A 20159-nucleotide genomic window follows, 5' to 3' on the forward strand; every position below is an offset into this window, starting at 1 on the left:
ATTAGAAGTAGAGACGCATGGCTATAACATATGAAATAAGTACATTGTTTTTTAATATTTATATAAGTAGGTAAGTCATAAATGAGAAATACGAATAATATCAAAATTGGTTTGAGTCGAAATTTTATTATGAAATATATATCAAAATATGTCCACAGCTAATAGATTCAAATTTGAGTAAGTAATTGGAATTGCAAAGGTCAAAATTTTATTGTGACAATTATCCGACCATCCGTTTCGCAGTGAACGATTTTTTTTCGCTATACAAAAGTATTCAATAGAATGTTATATTGTCAAAGACGATTTAAATCTATATTAAATGGATTATTGAATAAGAATGAATAAATTATAGGACAAAATGTCTTCGCAGAGTTTTTTATTAATTTGTAATAGATAAAAAATATTATTATGTAATAGTTACCTTAGAAATCGGACACATACTATCGCGGAATTTTCTGGAGCTTGTTTAAGACCAACGATAGCCTTAAGTTTAACATCTTAAGATTTAACAATCGTTGGCTAGCACTTGTTAAACCTGGTGTCACCGTACATAATCAGTTTTTCTGACAAAACACTGCCATAGTTAGCCATTTTGTACAAATTATAAATACAAACCATCCACGTTTGTAGCTCTTTCTATTAGTGAAAACCGTATCATAATCCATTGAGTGGTTTAGAAGGAAAAAGCGGTGATACAGACAGAAACAGAGAGTGATTTTGTTGTATACTATTTAGTATTATCTAAATAATAAGCTTAAAAATAAGCTTATTGTATTCCTTTTTCATTAAATATACAATTCGCTTATGACTAATAGCAAGGGATTCTATTTTTTTTAACTTAAAATGACGGACGTGTTACTGGTCTATCTGATAAGTGGACACCATTGACATTATGAATTTTAACCATTCCTTGCATCGCTGATTCGCAACTACCCTTAGGAACTAAGATTCTATATATGTTAGATCTGTAGTAATACTAGCTTACTCACCCATCAAATCAGAACACAACTTTAACTTTAACAAAATTCTCTTTCCTCTTTTAAAACCTCATAGAAGTTGAATTTTGTTAGACGTCTTGTTTAAGCTACACGTATGTCATTCAGTCATTTTAAAATGTTCTTAAGTAGGTATTGGTATTGCTTTATTCAAAATTAAGGAGTTTTAAGCAAAGGACGCAGCTATTTAGCCTTTTATATTTTTCTGTAATTAGTTTTTTGTTACCGTCATTGTTTTGTATAATTATTATTAAATCGCTAATCATGTTTTTTATTATAAGTCAACTGCAGGCATTTTAACAGTTTATCGTTGAGGTCTTTGAACTATATAAATCACGTGAACGTAAAATGGAGAAATATTTATGTTAATTAAAACAAACCGTGTCTATTTGTGTGAATTGCTTTACTCAACTCTGACCTTTGGCTAAGATCGTCAGCTATTTCAGTACTTTATATCTGTCCACGACTCAACGGTATGTGGGTGTATGAAAACTGAATGGTGCTATAAATATTATACAACCTTAAAATAATATTCGTAAAAAAATACTTTCAATCTACTGTAATAGTAAGTGCAAGTATATAATATATAAAATTAGTTTTATATACTCTTCCTATTGACTTTTTATGTTTTTTTTTGTGTGTTTATATTTAGCTATACAATAGAGTGTCAATGAACTTAAAATATCGATTACCTTTTATATATTTTTTATTATATTTAACGTTTATCAATGTGCAATTAATAAACTACTTCAATATGTGATTATATAGTCATAATTCAACATCTAATGTTTTTAAATAAAATAGTATCTTATCAGTCTAAACAAGTTTTCATAAGTTATTAATTCGTTTACCGTCCACTAAGTTCAGCGGCCGCCGCGTACGGTAGCTGTAAATGTCCCGATTCGTCCGCCATATTGGCACCTCTCCAGCGCAGCATTCCTCGTGTCATAGTAAACGTAGATAGCACCATGTGCTCTACCATGTGATGATGGTCAGACTTAAAGACGAATGCTCTTGTCATAGTCAGTTGTCACGCTCTTGCTTTCCATTTAAAATAATTCTTAAAGCTTTGATTCTTGTATAATAATTACTATTAGAAATATAAGAAATTATGTTTGTAATGCTTACTTGGTCTGTTTAAAATTTAATTATAAGTAGAAATTATATTTCATATAACAGTAACCATTTGGAATTTAAACATTTTGATATATCAAAAGTTCCCATGGATAGGAAATTAAAGTAAATTTTTATTTTAATAATTATATGTATTGTATAAATATTTAAATGTTTGTTCGTTTGATAACGTTTTCAATACCATATCAATAGGGTAGAAATTGCTGTATTTTACTTACGATAATGTGAAATTACTACAGTATATAGCAATCTTATTTATATTTACTTATTTGTACATTTGATATTTACCGAATTCATTATCCGGTATGCGGGTTAGGGAATAGAGAATCAATTATCAGATCCGCCCAATATTGTGGGAGTAATCGGTCAATAACGTATATTAATTTTATGAAGGAAGTTGACGATACAGACGAAAATAATACTTTGATAGATAATTTGTTAAGGCCTTTAGCATCTCATTAGCTCGTACTACTTACACTTGTTAATATATTATATAAATATCTCTTTGACTTTACTCATGGACTTATCATGAATTTTATTTATATCATAAAAATTAAAGTAAGCAATCAGGTGATTATTTAAATCATGATATTATATGGAATATGGCAACACTAAATGCATAAACTAATATTGTATATACAGACATACTCATAAAACGATTTGAAAACCTCTAAAGAGTAACAAACTGAACCGAATCAAAGACCCAGGATTTTTGTAAGTGAAATTTGGAACTCGGAAAACCAAAAATCACAAAAAACTTAGTAGTCACTTTTTTATTCCAATTGAAGTACATTGATATTATAAACAATTAAATATTTAAGCCCTTCATGTAAAATAAAGAATGCCAACTTGACGCTTCTTATATCATCTAATTGTCAGTGGGAGAAAAATGAATGTGTACTTCGCCCATAGAAAGAAGACTAGACTCGTGAAGTCGGCTTTAGATATTTAACGTATTATATCTACCAGCATGGGAACCGCATTGACAAAGCACTCCTAAACGGGAAATAGTATTACATAATGTTTAACAATAATAAAGTGTAGGCCTGGAATTACAATCGTCTTTAAAATAAAAGCTTATCTGACGGATGAGTATGCAAAAAGTTGATCTTTTTTGGAAATTTCCTTCACAATCACTACAATTGACAAGACTAAAAGATTCGCTGCCTTTTTTATCCCACACATATTGATACACACACTGATAGCAATATACTTAATTTAGTTTTTTAAATATGCTATTGCTGTGTGGTTACTTAGTGGTAGGGCTTCGTGCAAGCCCGTTTGGGTACCATCTACTCATAATATTCTAACATAAATTCTACCGCTAAGCACCAACGCTTTGTATTGTTGTGTTTGGGTTAGAATGTTGAGTGAGCCAGTGTAACTAAATTGACAAGGGACATAATCACTTAGTTCTCAAGGTTGTTGTCGCATTGGAGATGTAAGGAATAATAAAAATTTCTCACTTAGAACCTGATTCGTGCTTGTACCTGTACCTGTTCTATCCCTCTTCGTGATTGGGCTTTGTATAAGTTCCAAATTGCCTGCACTATTTTAAATAGGCCGAAACAATAAAAGGTTTATTTGTAAATTTTATGTCAATTTTTTAACAAAGTCTGTAAAGTTTATAGGTTGTAAAGATCATTGTCTAAATCTTTTGTTGAAAGATCACCGAGTGGTTGTTGTACTTCAAATTATTTTACATTATACATTACGTAGGCAGCGTTTTGAACCATTTTATGAATAATAATATAAGACTAAAAATAATATAGTTATAAAATTATGTTCATGAATCATAATATTACACTACGGATACTGCATCTTAAGAAATTAGTCAATTTGTATTTACGACTGCAGACTGCGCAGTATTCTCTGAGATAAGACGCTAATAATTTCCGTGCAAATATTCGCATTCATAAGAATCTGATAACAATAGCCGTTCGTAGTTTGTCCGTCTTGTCAACTTAGAATTTATATTCTAAACAATCTATTCTAATACAAATATATTTATTAAGATTGCTTTTTTGTTACATCCTATCATTTCAAATCTAAAAGTCTTGATAGAAACTCAAAAAGGGAACCAAAATATTTAATGCATTGATTTTCAATTACGCTACAATCTTTCCTTCAATTTTAAAAGCGGGTAATATATGTAATTCGAATTTATATAATGCGGGTAGGCAAATATAATATAAGAGTTAATATTTATTTAATGTGGGTTTACGTTTTAACAGCTAGGAAAAGTCGGATTGTAACAAAAATGAAGTAATCGAAAAAGTCAGTATTACTTTTTGTGGTTTTGTGATCCTGCAATTTTGAAAGACGTCTATTGAAATTATGTAATATTTGTAAGCTTGTGCTTTAAAAAAAGGTGTCTTAAAATTAATTTATTGTCACAAATGTTTATTGAAGGCGTACATATTAAATAAGACATCTAAAAATACTGATCAAAATTGCAATCTGAAAAGCTACTTTTTTTCTATATTTTTACCTTTATTCATTTGATGTAAATGTAAGACTTATTCGGTCATTGTATGCCCCGCATAAGTATATGTCACTTGCAAGAACAGTGATAATGAGACAGTAAAATATCTTAACTATTATTAAATACTAATGTTTTATCACTATGAAGAAGCAGAAGAGGCGTACGTAAATTATTATAGTAAGACCTGCATTAAAATCCATCAACGGACGTGAAAAATGACAATTTAGGTAAATATTAATAAATATATTATAAAGGTCGCACCGTCTCGGCGAGGTTAATAACCGAAATTATCTTATATCACCTTAATATATTAAATAATGAGTTAATGCAGAGGTTACAGAACAATCCTACTCCTCGAAATTAGAGGCCGTTGTTCAGCAGTAATATCCCATTGCTGGACTGATGAATTATATGATTGATGTAATCCCATTACTTGATGTAAATTCAAAAATGAAGATTGATCAACTTCGCTCGGCAAAACAACAAATAACCTTTCATTATCTCCGTTGACGTCATAACTTCTGCGATGTTTTTTTCCATTGCGAGCAACTGCTGAGTTAATTTCTTTTTTCTTTATTGAATTTTAAAATAATTCCCTTTCCTAATAATGCCACTTGAGAATTTCTGCTAATTGATGAAAAATGCATTCGTTTCTTAACAAGCAAGATATATATTATATCAAATTACAAGTAACTAAAGGAGGTTAGATATGTATATATAAAAGTTCTTGATATTATGAATAATGCTTATATGTATAATTGCTATATATAAACTTTAATAGATAGAGATTGCAAATAATTCTTGATAATATTATATTTTGCCATCATATAATGCCGCGTAGCTAATACGGTAAACTATTGCGTAAATTTGTGATGTAATTTTAAAAGGCTATATTTTTATATCAAAATATAATTCTTAGTCTAGACTTTGTAATCATTTTTCTATTACGAGCTGTGTCACCTTGAAGACGAACCTGTGCGTGACATAGCAACTTATAAGTAGTTGGTGTCAATTGACGGCGTTCATGTAACACTGTGTAAATTTGTGTCTGATGTAGAAGATTGATGCGACATTGGTGCTTTTTGCTCGCTCGTATTGGTCAATAGCGCGCTGGTGTCAGCCGTGACGTCGGCCTGCGCGCGCATCTTCCATCTCACTAATGTTACTTTGACCTTTATCCGTATGGAAGACCTGCGCTGCTTTAAGACCTTAATACGTAATATTTCAGCTGAAAAAAGTTTAATATGTGGGATTAAAGGGTATAAAATGCATTACTTAAATATATGCATAGCGCTAAATCATTTTCGTAGGTTTTTCTTACATAGTAATTGCGAAATCATAATATTTCAGTATTGAAATATACCTTCATAAACTTGTTTTTTGTTTATCGGAATATGAAATTAATCTAATTAGAAATGTTATTTCACCAAATGCAAATGCAAAATAATAAACTTATTTATTTTTTAATTTAACAATATAAACAGCAATATTACGAAACACATTTTCAATTTGAGTGCTAACAATCTGCATATATGGTACATTTTAGTATTTGGTACTACATACACTTATGTACTTTTATTTCAGGAGCAGTCATCAAATCGACTTGCCACCGTTTGGTCATTATGCCACTGGCATTTTCTTCCTGGACAAATTACATCATCAAGACATTGAGAAGAAGTTCACCGAGCTCGCTGAGAGCCTTGGTTTGAGTGTGATTTGTTGGAGGACGGTACCAACTAACAACAACACCATTGGTAAGTCATACCTTGTTAAAAATATTTGTATTTTAAATGTTTAAAAAATAAAATAAAAAGGAGATTAATGTCTTCTAGATATTATTATTATTACAAATATCAATTTGTTCATTTTGCATTGAAATATTTTTACTGCAATAGATTCTAATCTTTTTTTTGTAGAAACGTCATATTTTGTTTGTGTTACTTAAATTAATTTGGAAAAAAATATGCTAAGGGCTACTTTCAGATATATATAATGTACTTAATTATCGAACACTTAAAACCTAGAGTGATTGAAAAAGATTAATATTCTGAACTGAAAGCAGCTCTTATAGACTTACTAAACAAATATCACTTTATATATCAATCAAACGTTTCGATCATCTTCATCGAACATTTGTCCAGCTTGTGCTGTGTTTGTACGGCAGTTTGCGATTTGCGACTATCATTCCAGGTCGTACACGTAGTACCTAAGTCGGTTGGGTCGTTAACGCGGCCGAGCGGTCTTGCGATGCTTGACCATACGGTTTGTTTAATTTAAAAATTTAAAGATTTTTGCTTGAGAAACTCACATGAGATCTATAACTCACTACCAATTACTGTTTATTTTAGATTTTGTTGTATGATATTGTGAGTTTATCTAGCATGATATCTTTATTTGGTAGATAAATGATTCATATGTACTTATGTACATAAGGTTGTATGTAAGTGCAAATGAATTGAATTATAGTTTATTTCTTATTGAGCTGACTTGTTCGGAATTTCATGGCTCGGAACGTACACATGTTTAATATTTATTTTATTAAATGAAAGTTATATTTTTGTTTTTGTTAAGTGTAGTCCGTACTGTGAAATAATGATTTTTGAACAACTTGAGATTATGTACTTCGTGTGATTTGTTAAAAACTACAAATAAACTTTATTTTAAAATCTCAAGTTTAATTTTGTTTTACGCTTCGATGGTAAAGTTCGTAAACTATCAATAAACCGTGTTCATAAATGCTGTTTCATAAAAGTAGATTAGTATCTTTGAGTTGAAATTAAAATGATGCATTTTATTTTACGAATACTTACGAAGCATTTATGAAATTTATTGTGTATTATATTTCAAAGTAACACCTACAATTGCCCATTTTCATTATTACCATCAGAGCGCAATGTATAATAAAACCTTTCATACTGTCATTTTAGTATACCCTTTTAGATTAAGGTTTATATTAGGGAAGACAAATGGATCAGTCAGTAATGGCCTTATTTGGCTCGCTTTCAGGTCAAGTGGCTCGTAACTCGGAGCCATATATGCGTCAAGTGTTTGTTACCGGAGATATCAGCGACGAAAACCAACTTGCACGCCAGGTAAGATTGAACATGGAAGCGAGACCTGTTTATCCGGATTATACGATTAGACATTACTACAATGTGTAGAAATGATTCGAGTATGAACTCGCAATCGTGAAGTGATATTGCGATTTCAAACTCCTTCATATGTTTTCACTAGGACCCAAAGCACTCTTGAAGCATTTTTTTCAGATCGTTGTGACGCGGACGGGCTCGGCGGATCGACGCTCGGCGTTGCAAACGTAAATTAAAACATACCCTATATACATTGCCCTTTCCTTTCGCGTATCGCGCTTTGGATAGTGTGTGGAATGGTATTTTATGGTGTTCGCAGATATTCGTGCTGCGTAAACGCGCGTCCCACGAGCTAGTGGTGCCAGGGGCTCGCTTCTACATCTGCAGTTTGTCTCTGAAGACTATTGTTTATAAAGGACTTCTCACTTCAAACCAATTATGGGTATGTAAATCAAGTAAAATAAGACCTATGAAAATATTTATGGAATATCCAGGAAAATATACAAATTTATTTTTATTTTTTATCACAGGAATACTTCAAGGATCTGACAAACCCTGCCTTCACTACATACCTAGCGTTAGTACATACGCGCTTTTCTACCAACACCTTCCCAAGCTGGGAACGTGCGCATCCTTTGAGGTAGACTATATAAATATTTTAATAATCGTTTATTAATATCGTTATATTGTCAATAATACCTACATACATGTGTTTTTTTTTCAGAGTGCTTGCCCACAATGGCGAAATAAATACATTACGAGGTAACGTGAACCTGATGAAAGCTCGCGAAGGTGTCATGAAGAGCGAGTTATTTGGTGATGGTATGTTTGTCTTCTATTTACTGTCATAACTATTCAATCTTACTATTAAATCACCTATTACATATAATAAAATTGGAGTGTCTGTTTGTAATATTAAAATAACCGCGTTTTACTAAATGCATATGTATACACGGTACATATACCTAAACAACATTTTTTACAATTTTTGTCTGTCTGTCTGTTTGTTCCGGCTAATCTCTGGAACGGCTGGACCGATTTTGACGGGACTTTAACTGGCAGATAGCTGACGTAATAAGGAGTAACTTAGGCTTAACTTACTTTTATTTTAGAACTATATGTAAAATAATAATAAAGTCACGCTTTTTTATTAAATTCAAACGCGCACGAAGTCGCAGGCACAGCTAGTTTAGTTTAGTTAGTAAAATAAATAGTAACAATAATATACGTATGTATGGTAAACAACAAATTAAAAATGTTGTATTAAATGATTAACATTTTATTTCAGATCTGAAGAAGCTATACCCAGTTGTGGAACCGAATCTATCCGATTCCGGCTCAGCAGATTGTGTTCTCGAATTCTTGCTACATTGCGGAAATAGGACGCTGCCGGAAGCGGTGATGACGATGGTACCTGAAGCTTGGCACAATGATCCTACTATGCCAAAAGAAAAGAGAGACTATTATCAGTGGGCGTCGTGTGCTATGGAACCCTGGGACGGACCTGCTCTAGTTTCATTTACTGATGGAAGATATATCGGTAAGCATAACACCAGCCACCCCTATCTGATTTTTATAGATTACAATAAGCGGTTTGTAAAAGCAGCCTTCTGTATTCCTTGCTAAATTTACGAAATAGCCATGAGAATATAAAATTCATTATTAAATTTTCTTACAGGTGCCATATTAGATAGAAATGGTTTGAGACCATCTCGTTTCTACGTAACAAATGAAAATATACTTGTGATGGCGTCCGAAGTTGGGGTTTATGATGTCGACCCAGAAAAAGTTATATTAAAGGTCAGCAAAGATATTATATATTATTAGATACTATTTTGGTGCTATTTAAAATTAAGTATTAACTACAGAATATCATATCATAAATTTGGTGTACATCAAATATTTTACATATCAATGGGTTATTAGTAGAAAAGCAACTGCTCCTTAATGTCAACACGCTCCCCCAGAGCGGGTTGGGTACTTATGTGGCAGAATTTCATTCAACACATGCAGTTTTACTCACGGCCGAGAACTAGATGAATTATATACGTAAATTAAGAACTCGAAAAGTGATGTGGTCCTTGCCTAGATTTCATCGTGAGTTCTTTGGTTTCACAGGGACATCGTGGCTTTTTATTCATGACTAAGTACTATTAAGCAATTTAATCAATCTCTAAAAATATAACATATATTCCTTTCCGTTCCTTTTACGGATACAATGTCTACGTTTCCTTCTTACCATAACTTTGCCTCCTTTTACAGAGTCGTCTAAAGCCCGGACGAATGTTACTAGTCGATACGCAAGAGAAGAAGATCATCGAAGACGTGGAGCTTAAGTTAAAGATCGCGCAAAGCCGCCCGCACTCGCAGTGGCTGCAGGAACAGGTGCCTTATGTTTATACAATTTACAGAAAACCAACCTGTATATACATAGTTTTATGGTAAATACTCAACACCTGTCAGAGTAGGGATTCTTGAACATATAATTAATTATAACGAACTGAGTATTTAACTAGAACTCAGTGACAATAAGCATAAAAAATTACATATGTTCATCAAAATTAAAGAAGAAATATCTATATTCATAATTCCTTCCTGTAGAGTGATAAGCTAAATATTATCATCTCTTTTCCATGCTGCATTATATGTTGGAATATATATCTATATTTGTAGATGGTGAGTTATATATGTATGAATTATATATTAAGTATATATACATTTTAAATAGACGTTAACTTTACCGGGACATAAATTTTACAGCTGGAATCGTGTCATTTCCCGCTTTTGAACATACTCAATTAAACCAAGCAGATACCGTCGCATTTTTGTGAAAGTACTATTCATGTTACAAGTTTTTCTATGTCGGTAACAAAAATAATGATGTTGACAATATTTCCTGTTAAATTTTTTTTTGTTTCTGTTATTAATACAAAATAAAAAGCCAAAACAACTTGTTTCAACTTTGTATCATCACACACAAACAATACAGAGAAATTAAAGTAAAAATACGTTATTATTTGCAGATAACGATGGAGGACATCCACAAGTCAATCTCCCCTCAAGTGGACGTCCAAAGCAACGGATACGATCACAGTGCCATCTCCGGGCTCGGCGACAAGCGGCTGGGCCTGTTCGGATACACCATTGAATCCATCAACATGTTATTGCTACCTATGATACAGAACAAGTAAGTGCACCGCGAAACTAATGTTCTTAATGAGAATAAGAAACCCTTAATATTTACCTTTTTCTCCATTAAATGGTGTCGGTTGGTATCACTCATTAATTTCTGACAACTATTTTTAATTTCTATAATTTTAGTAACAACAAAAAGTGTAAGTGTGCTATCAGTGCTACTGTGCTGACGTAAAACGTGCGTGTGCAGGAAGGAGGCCCTGGGCAGCATGGGCAACGACGCGCCGCTGGCGTGTCTGTCGCGCTTCCAGCCGCTCCCCTACGAATACTTCAAGCAGCTGTTCGCGCAAGTGACCAACCCGCCTATCGATCCTTTTCGGTAACTATTAATTACTCTTATCTACAATATTTTTTTATACAGCACACAAATGGTATCAGTAAATCTTATAATCACGCACAAAAGGACTAATCTGTGGCAGTAGGTTAACGTGTCTGTTCCTTTTCCAGCGAGAAGATCGTGATGTCCCTGCTGTGCCCGATCGGCCCCACCGCCAACATCCTGCAGCCGAGCGCTGATTTCGTACATCGCATATTTCTACCCCAGCCCATCCTCTCCCTACCTGATCTCGAGGCTCTAAAGCGGACTTCTCATCGAGGATGGAAGGTAGTATAATTAAAATATACGATTTTATAGAAACGTTTTTATAAGCTAAGACGTCTAATTTTACGTAGATAATAATGGTTTTTTAAATTTAGATTATAATTCTTATTATCGTCTCTCGTTGATAAAGTACTTAATAATTTTGAGACAAATTGTTAGCCGTAGTATACATTTAAAAAAATCTAAAAGTTTGTTTCCTGGAAGAAACTAGTTCTCTCGTTTAATGAAGAAATGTATTATATTCAAGTAAACTTAATTATAAAACATTTATGAATCGTCAATATTTCACCACCAATATTCTACCACCGTTTCGGAAAACAGCGGCAAGATACTCGCATAATTGCTCTTTTAAATTGAATCAGTCCTGCGTTGGAACCCGAACATAAATCCAGGCGTCTCCGTACAAAAATTGTTTATATTTTCCGATGGCAAATCGATTACATCTCCCGGTGCGTTATCATATACGCTAAAGGCTCGTGGCCTGGGTTCGGCAGACGCGGGTGCTGGACTGCACGTTCGCCATCGGCGCCGGGCCGCACGGGCTGGAGCCGGCGCTGACGCACATCGCGCACGCGGCGCTGGCGGCGGCGGCGGCGGGCTGCCAGCTGCTCGTGCTGTCCGACCGCGCCGCCGGGCCCGCGCGCGTGCCCGTCAGCTCGCTGCTGGCGCTCGGTATTGGCTCCTTTTTATCCAACCTGCAGTGTCGGCAGGCCGCTGCCTATAAACACTGGCTGTAACACTGACTGATAAGTCTGTAGTTCGTATTGAGATCGTAGTTACGTATATGAGTAACATATATATATTACTCTTTTCTTACCGTACCATATTATGTACAGGCGCCGTCCACCATCATTTGATCGAAACGCGTCAACGCATGAAAGTGGGAATCATAGTGGAAACTGCGGAAGCTCGAGAGGTACACCACATGTGCGTTTTACTTGGTAAGTACTTATACCTATTGTTTCAATTTCATATACGTTCTCCTAAAACAATTATGAATGTAATATTTTTTTACAAAATAATTGATGATTTTATTTAAAATAATAATGTAACGACAATGTAATGTCATGCAAAAGTGTATGAATTGATTATATGCTAATGGTGGAATTATATGATAATGTCTTATCCATATGTGTATGTGATCAACGGCTTTATTTAAACATACAAAATATAAAAATAAAAATAAAAAACCAAACAATGATGTGCATTTTCATGTCATAATATTTCCTTGTATCAGGCTACGGGGCTGACGCCATCTGTCCCTACCTGGCTTTCGAGCTAGCTTTTTCTCTGCGCAACGACAACCTGATCGACCAGAACCTAACCGACAATGACATATACTTGGCATACCAAAAAGCCATCGAGACCGGCCTCGCCAAGGTAATGGCCAAGATGGGGATCAGCATGCTGCAATCCTACAAGAGCGCACAGATTTTCGAGGCAGTCGGACTCAGTGAAGAGGTCATCGACAAGTGCTTTCGCGGCACGCAATCGAGGATCGGTAAGGGGAAACACAGATCGTAATCCATAATGCAATAAAAATAAAAATCGTACTGTATTTTAAAATTTTTGAGAAATGTGGTGTTTTTTTCTACACTTGATGGACAGTTTCAAATTGTCTTTATTTACAGGTGGCGTTAATTTTGAGATTATGTCTCAGGAAACGTTTGACAGGCATGCATTGACTTACGGTGACTGTCGCGATATGCTGGTCTTGAGGTATGAGCATGATGTATATAAATATGTAAATGAATACGATTATAGCCCTTTTAAATCAGCCGTTAAATGCGATTATGATTCCCAGATTTTTATTTCTATGCATGTATTTTTTTTTATATTAAATTATTTTTCCGTAACGTTGTCAATCAGGCCAGATAATGTGGCCAAATGAGTGGCCACCACTCCTCATAGACATTTGTTTTCAGAAATATGGGAGTTAAGGTGGTATGACCCTTGTGTCTAACAATACAATCCTACTATTACTGTTTGGTTTTGCTGTTTATAAAAAATAGTTTTTTTATCACAAGAATGTAATTGGTCGTCGTGTCGACGATCGAGGTAGTGATCGCTAGGGGTGTGCAGGAACCCGGGCAACTACCACTGGCGCGCGGGCGGCGAGAAGCACATCAACGACCCGCTGTCCATCGCCAACCTGCAGGAGGCCGCCGTCGGCAACAGCGCCTCCGCCTACGACCGCTTCAGGTGACTCCTCGCACGCCGCGCTTACGTCTACAGTAACACTCGCCGTTTCAGATTTATTCCTGATTTTATCCTTGTCCTTCCCTACCCCATTTATTTTGAACCTCTCCAAAAAAATTTTTATTCATCTGGCTAGTCATATCTTCGATTACTCAGTTTTCCTCTTATTATCATTCACCTTACATATCGTTCTTTTTTACACCTGTTTTTTGATGACTGTGCTGGTAAGACGTCATATATAGTTTGACATTTCATCCGTATCATGGGAGGAGTTAGCTTCAAAGTTATATATGTATTTATAATTAAAGAATGTTGAAGAGAATATACGTCCAAAGCAATGACGCTCCGTGTGCGCAGGGAGAGCGCGCTGGAGTCGGTGCGCGCGTGCACGCTGCGCGGGCAGCTGGAGCTCGTGAAGCTGGACGAGCCGCTGCCGCTGGCCGAGGTCGAGCCCGCCGCGGAGATCGTCAAGCGGTTTGCCACCGGTTCGCACGCCTTGTCATATGGGTTTCCGCTGTCACCGGCTAAATTTAATTAGGCTGATATTTGTTCACTCGATTAGTAGCTGAACTGAGACTGTATTTTATCTAAAAATATTTTTCTAGTCTATATTTAAGGTACACTCGTAATAACAATTTTTACCTATTATAGATTAGTAAAAAAAGGATAGGTTATTTGCGAAGCCGTATTCTTCGATTAATTGTTTATCCTTATTCGGATAATATTTTAGTTTTATTGGGTCTTTAATATAATGATTTCTATTGTCTTTTACGCGATGTTGAATGAAAATTTGAAAAGATATAACCTGATTCCAAATTAGGTGCATAAAAAAAAATCGTTCATTGCGAAGCGGATAGTCAGATAAATGTCTTTAACTATAAATTTTTGATATTGGCTGTTCAAACTATCTAAATCTATAGACCATGGGCAAACTTTTATCTGTGTTTCACTACAAAATTACAATTCAAACCGACATATATATATATAGCAAACTTATATATATTATTTAAATACAAATTAAATTATAATAACTCATAAAATAAATTCATATACTAATACTAACAACGGTCTATTAAACCGACATGCGAATTTAGCTTTCTCCAGATATAAAAATATTTTTTAATTTATATGCAATAATTAAACCTTTGAGCCACACATTTACTAGCAACCTATCATGCTAAATGTATTAAATTAATTGGATTTTCGACATTAACTTAACACTTTATGGGCATTTTGATATTGTACCATAAATTCCATTGAAAATTGTTTGATAATTCAGGTGCTATGTCTTTCGGCTCAATATCTCTGGAGGCGCACACAACGCTCGCGGTCGCCATGAATCGTGTGGGAGGAAAATCTAATACCGGAGAGGGCGGAGAAAACGCTGATCGGTATCTCAATCAGGTTCGTCAATATGTTTTTATTAAAAAAGAATGACCTTAACTGTCTGAAAAAAAGTTTCATTTATGATATCAATTTAACTCAACAGGATCCTGAATTCAACAAGCGTTCGGCCATAAAGCAAGTGGCATCCGGACGGTTCGGAGTGACCGCGTCCTATTTAGCGCACGCTGATGACTTACAAATCAAGATGGCGCAGGGAGCCAAACCCGGGGAGGGCGGAGAATTACCCGGTCAGTTATTATACTATTATTTGATATTCTGTTATTCATTGAAGAAAAAATATATTTATAAAATTTAAGGTAAATTGTAGTCACCCTGACCGTGTGTATGAGCTTATTTAATAATTTTAAAACATGTTTTTAATATTTCAACTCATTTATGAGAAATGACAATATCATTTGAGGATTTGATGGTCCTATATAACGTTATATACACAGGCTACAAGGTGACGGAGGAAATAGCGAAGACGCGGTGCTCCGTGGCGGGCGTGGGGCTGATCTCCCCGCCGCCGCACCACGACATCTACTCCATCGAGGACCTGGCCGAGCTCATCTACGACCTGAAGTGCGCCAACCCGCGCGCGCGCATCTCCGTCAAGCTCGTCTCCGAGGTCGGCGTGGGCGTCGTCGCCTCGGGCGTCGCCAAGGTACGCCTGCATATAGAAGGCGTAATATTTTCATTGGCCGAGCGTTTATTTTTTTACAAATGTCATCTTTACTACTCACTTCACTTTGTAATAATAGGTATATAATTTAATGTAATATACACGTATATATTTCAAATGTACGTACAGTTTAGTTTGTTATGAGTGAAGTCGTGGATCAGTTCGTATTAGCACGTTAGTATTATAGTATTATAACTCCAGGGCAAGGCGGAGCACATCGTGATCTCGGGGCACGACGGCGGCACGGGCGCCAGCTCGTGGACCGGCATCAAGAGCGCGGGGCTGCCGTGGGAGCTGGGCGTGGCCGAGACGCACCAGGTGCTCGTGCTCAACGACCTGCGGTCACGGTGAGCTACATCTGTATATGTCATATTATTGAAATATGTTAATTCAAATTGATCTATTATCAAAGATTCAAAGGGCTTTAGAAAACCTTATTGAATAAATTATAATTTAAGTTGTTGACACCTTAGCAGTATTTTATTTATTAAAAAACGGAGCAAATACACAAATTTATTACTGACAGTACTTTAAACAAATCATAAAGATTTAAATTTTTAAACTCAAGATAGCTTTTTAAGGACAGAACAGTAAAATCTTTGAGTGAGCAGTAAAGTTTGATTAAGAAACCGGCAAGTGTTGTTTCGCCACTTTAAAGGTTTTAAAGTCCAAGATTATTGAAAAATATATCTCCTTGTCTACAGAGTCGTGGTTCAAGCGGATGGACAGATTCGAACTGGTTTCGATGTGATGGTGGCGGCGCTGCTCGGTGCGGACGAGTTCGGCTTTAGTACTGCGCCCCTCATTGCATTAGGTATGTCTTATATTGTTTTTAATCAGCCAATAAAATTACTTGATAAAATGAGATATGGATTTTCATTTTCTATCTGGTTATTTGATTAACGTTTTATTTAATTTTAATCTGTAAATTGTTCTAATATTAATACCTTTTATTATAAATATTTAACGTTTTTTTAGGTTGTACAATGATGAGAAAATGTCACCTGAACACGTGTCCTGTGGGCATTGCGACGCAAGATCCCGTTCTTCGCAAGAAATTCGCCGGCAAGCCGGAACACGTCATCAACTATCTGTTCATGTTAGCGGAAGAGGTCGGTACATTTAAAACTGATTTTAATTTAAAAGGACATCGATGATAATGTTACCAAACCATGTTATACAATAAAATCAACTAATTAAATAAAAAATGTATACCGCTCGGTGCAGGTGCGCGTGCACATGTCGGAGGTGGGCGTGCGGCGCTTCGGGGAGCTGGTGGGCCGCACCGACCTGCTCAAAGTGCGCGAGCGCAACGACAACCCCAAGGCGCGCCTGCTCAACCTCGGGCTCATACTCAAAAACGCGCTGCACATGCGGCCCGGCGTCAACATCGTCGGGGGCTCCAAGCCGCAGGTACGGCCTATGCCATGCTGTGTGCTAACAATAGGTGGACTCGTTACTGTGATGTAATCATTAAACCTATGTTAATATATAATTATCGTTATCGAGACGCTGATTCTTTGATCATTTGCTATTCGCAGGACTTCCAATTAGAGAAACGTCTAGATAACCAGATAATCCAGCAGTGCAGCGGTATACTGGATGGCACTCAGCAGAAAATTGACATTGCCATGAAAATCACGAACGAAGACCGCGCCTTCACATCCACGCTTTCTTACCACATTGCCATGTAAGATTTAAATATATATCCATCTTCATTCATTTTAGTGTAAATAAAATTATTATTGAAAACGTATTGATATTATATTAAAAAGATTTAATATGTTAGTAAAATGTATCTGGTTCCGATCTCTCTATGGTCAAGACCAATAGACCAACATGTTTAAATTGTTTTCTAGTTTATATATGACGACAAACTTAATCAAAGGCTGAAAAGGTTATTTACCTTTTGCAAATTATTTATCTATGTTACAGGAAATTTGGCGAGGGTGGCTTGCCTGACGGTACATCAATAAATATTTCACTGACTGGTTCTGCGGGTCAGAGCTTTTGCGCTTTCCTCTCAAAGGGAATCACAGTTACACTCGAAGGCGACGCCAATGATTATGTCGGTGAGTTAACTGTTTTTAATGAAATTACGCTATTAATAACTGTTTCCTAACTATGAGAGAAGAATTTAACATTAAAAAGACTATTGAGTATTGAGAAATTCTCGACTCAATATCTGAGATTTGAACCTAGGTTATTTGTGTCCGCAGTCTTATTAGCTACGAAAACAGTGAGGCTATTGATAGTTGCTTTCAATATAATGTTATCTGAATGGGAGTAAGTTTATAAAAAAAAAAATATAGCAATTAAAGTACACGTCTTATTTCAGGAAAGGGTCTCTCCGGGGGCAAGGTCATAATTTATCCACCTAAGAATTCACCATTTGAGTCACATTTAAATGTGATCGTGGGCAATGTATGTCTCTACGGGGCTACCTCTGGAAGAGCTTACTTCAGGTATGTTTTTGCAAACGAAAAAATACATACACTTTACTCTGCTACTAATTTAAATAATTATTTGTAGTATTTTTGTTTTATTAAAGGTAATATTATATCATCATATTCCATTATCTATGGCTGTGACGTTGTTATGAGGGAGTGTCTAATACGGGAGCCCATTCGGGTGCAGGGGCATCGCGTCGGAGCGGTTCTGCGTGCGCAACTCGGGCTGCGTGGCGGTGGCGGAGGGCGCGGGCGACCACGCGTGCGAGTACATGACGGCCGGCGTCGTGCTCGTGCTCGGCCTCGTCGGCAGGAACTTCGCCGCCGGCATGAGCGGTGAGTGTCCGCCTCGGCGGCTTCTATCAATAAATATTCATCGAACCTGCGATCTCAACTCTTCATCATTACTCATTAGCAGCCTATAAATGTCCCACTGCTGGACTAAGGCCTCCTCTCCCTTTGAGGAGAAGGTTTGGAGCATATTCCACCACGCTGCTCCAATGCGGGTGAGTGGAATACACATGTGGCAGAATTTCGTTAAAATTAGACACATGCAGGTTTCCTCACGATGTTTTCTTTCACCGCCGAGCACGAAATAAATTATAAACACAAATTAAGCACATGAAAATTCAGTGGTGCCAGCCTGGGTTTGAACCCGAAATCATCGGTTAAGAAGCACGCGTTGTATCCACTGGGCCATCTCGGATCTCAACTCTTAGCAAGCTTTTATTCTCAAAAATATTTATTATTATTTTCACGATTCAACTTATCAATCTTTATTCGCCTCGTTTCTCCAGGTGGTGTCGCTTACGTGTACGATATCGACGGCTCATTCAAGAGTAAGTGCAACCCTGAAATGGTAGAGCTGTTGCCGTTAGAGAAAAAGGAGGATTTGGACGAAGTGCAAAAACTGTTGGAAGAATTTGTAGAATATACTGGGTAAGAATAGAATATTAAAATAATGTTTTTAATTTATATTGGTCGCTATCCATAAATATTATAAATTATATTAGTTAAAAATACATATATAAATGTATAATTCTTTTTTAGCTCGATAATTGCGAAGAATCTTCTCGAAACCTGGCCAGAACCAGCCAAAATGTTCGTCAAGGTATTCCCTTACGAGTACCAGCGAGCTCTGAAACAGATAGCTCTTAAGCAAGCCACGCCGAAACTCGAGAGTAATGGCAAGCCCGATGAGAATGGCGTCGTAGACATCGAGGAAGCAGTTCGGAATGTAGAGTTGGATAAGAAAAACCTCGAAAAGATTTTGGATAAGACCAGGTTAGACAGGTTTTCAGTTCTTTGTTGTTCAATTACCCAAATTATAGACCGAAGTGAGACCAACTGCCACATTCTGCTCCGTTGTACGTGCGTGGCGCCTAATCTAAGTACTTCGTTGCTACACCATTATTTTAAAAGTAAAACAATATTTCTATTTTACTCACAACTTTTATTTCTTGTTTTTTTTTAATAATAAATTCTTTCAACAACCATCAAGCACGATGTTACAATACGCAAGGCGTCACCTACAGGCCCGTTTTTAAGTTTTTAAAAGTAGTTGTAACGCGTTTACCGTCGGCGCGCAGGGGCTTCATCAAGTACCCGCGCGAGACGTCGCTGTACCGGCCGGCGGAGAAGCGGCTGAACGACTGGGACGAGATCTACAACCTGTCGGGCGTGCGGCGCGGGCTGCGCGTGCAGGCGGCGCGCTGCATGGAGTGCGGGGTGCCCTTCTGCCAGGGCGCGCACGGCTGCCCGCTCGGCAACATCATCCCCAAGTGGAACGACCTGGTGTACCGCGCCGACTGGCGGCAGGCGCTCGCCATGCTGCTGCAGACCAACAACTTCCCCGGTTCGTTTCACGTCCTCGTGCCCTCTGAGGGCCACTCACGAAAGAGATTATAAATAGCTTTTGCCTGAAAATTTTAGGTTTCGATACC

At 36.4% G+C, this 20159-nt stretch overlaps 1 protein-coding gene across 1 annotated transcript in view; it reads left to right on the top strand.

The window, feature by feature from the left end:
- Positions 1-20159, top strand: part of LOC113396355 (uncharacterized) — a 43721-nt gene that overhangs the window by 15792 nt on the left and 7770 nt on the right. Inside the window, exons 4-34 of the mRNA XM_026634258.2 lie at positions 6199-6368; positions 7621-7706; positions 8023-8145; positions 8234-8343; positions 8428-8525; positions 8992-9243; positions 9382-9503; positions 9966-10088; positions 10727-10890; positions 11089-11217; positions 11346-11502; positions 11994-12171; positions 12336-12440; positions 12737-13000; positions 13131-13218; positions 13582-13701; positions 14056-14183; positions 14978-15102; positions 15188-15332; positions 15540-15748; positions 15968-16113; positions 16471-16580; positions 16745-16878; positions 16994-17179; positions 17308-17456; positions 17702-17838; positions 18105-18231; positions 18404-18552; positions 19014-19155; positions 19267-19500; positions 19806-20071. Coding sequence (XP_026490043.2) covers positions 6199-6368; positions 7621-7706; positions 8023-8145; positions 8234-8343; positions 8428-8525; positions 8992-9243; positions 9382-9503; positions 9966-10088; positions 10727-10890; positions 11089-11217; positions 11346-11502; positions 11994-12171; positions 12336-12440; positions 12737-13000; positions 13131-13218; positions 13582-13701; positions 14056-14183; positions 14978-15102; positions 15188-15332; positions 15540-15748; positions 15968-16113; positions 16471-16580; positions 16745-16878; positions 16994-17179; positions 17308-17456; positions 17702-17838; positions 18105-18231; positions 18404-18552; positions 19014-19155; positions 19267-19500; positions 19806-20071 — 4676 coding nt within the window. The remainder of the gene's footprint in view (positions 1-6198; positions 6369-7620; positions 7707-8022; positions 8146-8233; positions 8344-8427; positions 8526-8991; positions 9244-9381; positions 9504-9965; positions 10089-10726; positions 10891-11088; positions 11218-11345; positions 11503-11993; positions 12172-12335; positions 12441-12736; positions 13001-13130; positions 13219-13581; positions 13702-14055; positions 14184-14977; positions 15103-15187; positions 15333-15539; positions 15749-15967; positions 16114-16470; positions 16581-16744; positions 16879-16993; positions 17180-17307; positions 17457-17701; positions 17839-18104; positions 18232-18403; positions 18553-19013; positions 19156-19266; positions 19501-19805; positions 20072-20159) is intronic.

This window comes from Vanessa tameamea, chromosome 6 (assembly GCF_037043105.1).
Source record: "Vanessa tameamea isolate UH-Manoa-2023 chromosome 6, ilVanTame1 primary haplotype, whole genome shotgun sequence".
NCBI classification, from domain to species: domain Eukaryota; kingdom Metazoa; phylum Arthropoda; class Insecta; order Lepidoptera; family Nymphalidae; genus Vanessa; species Vanessa tameamea.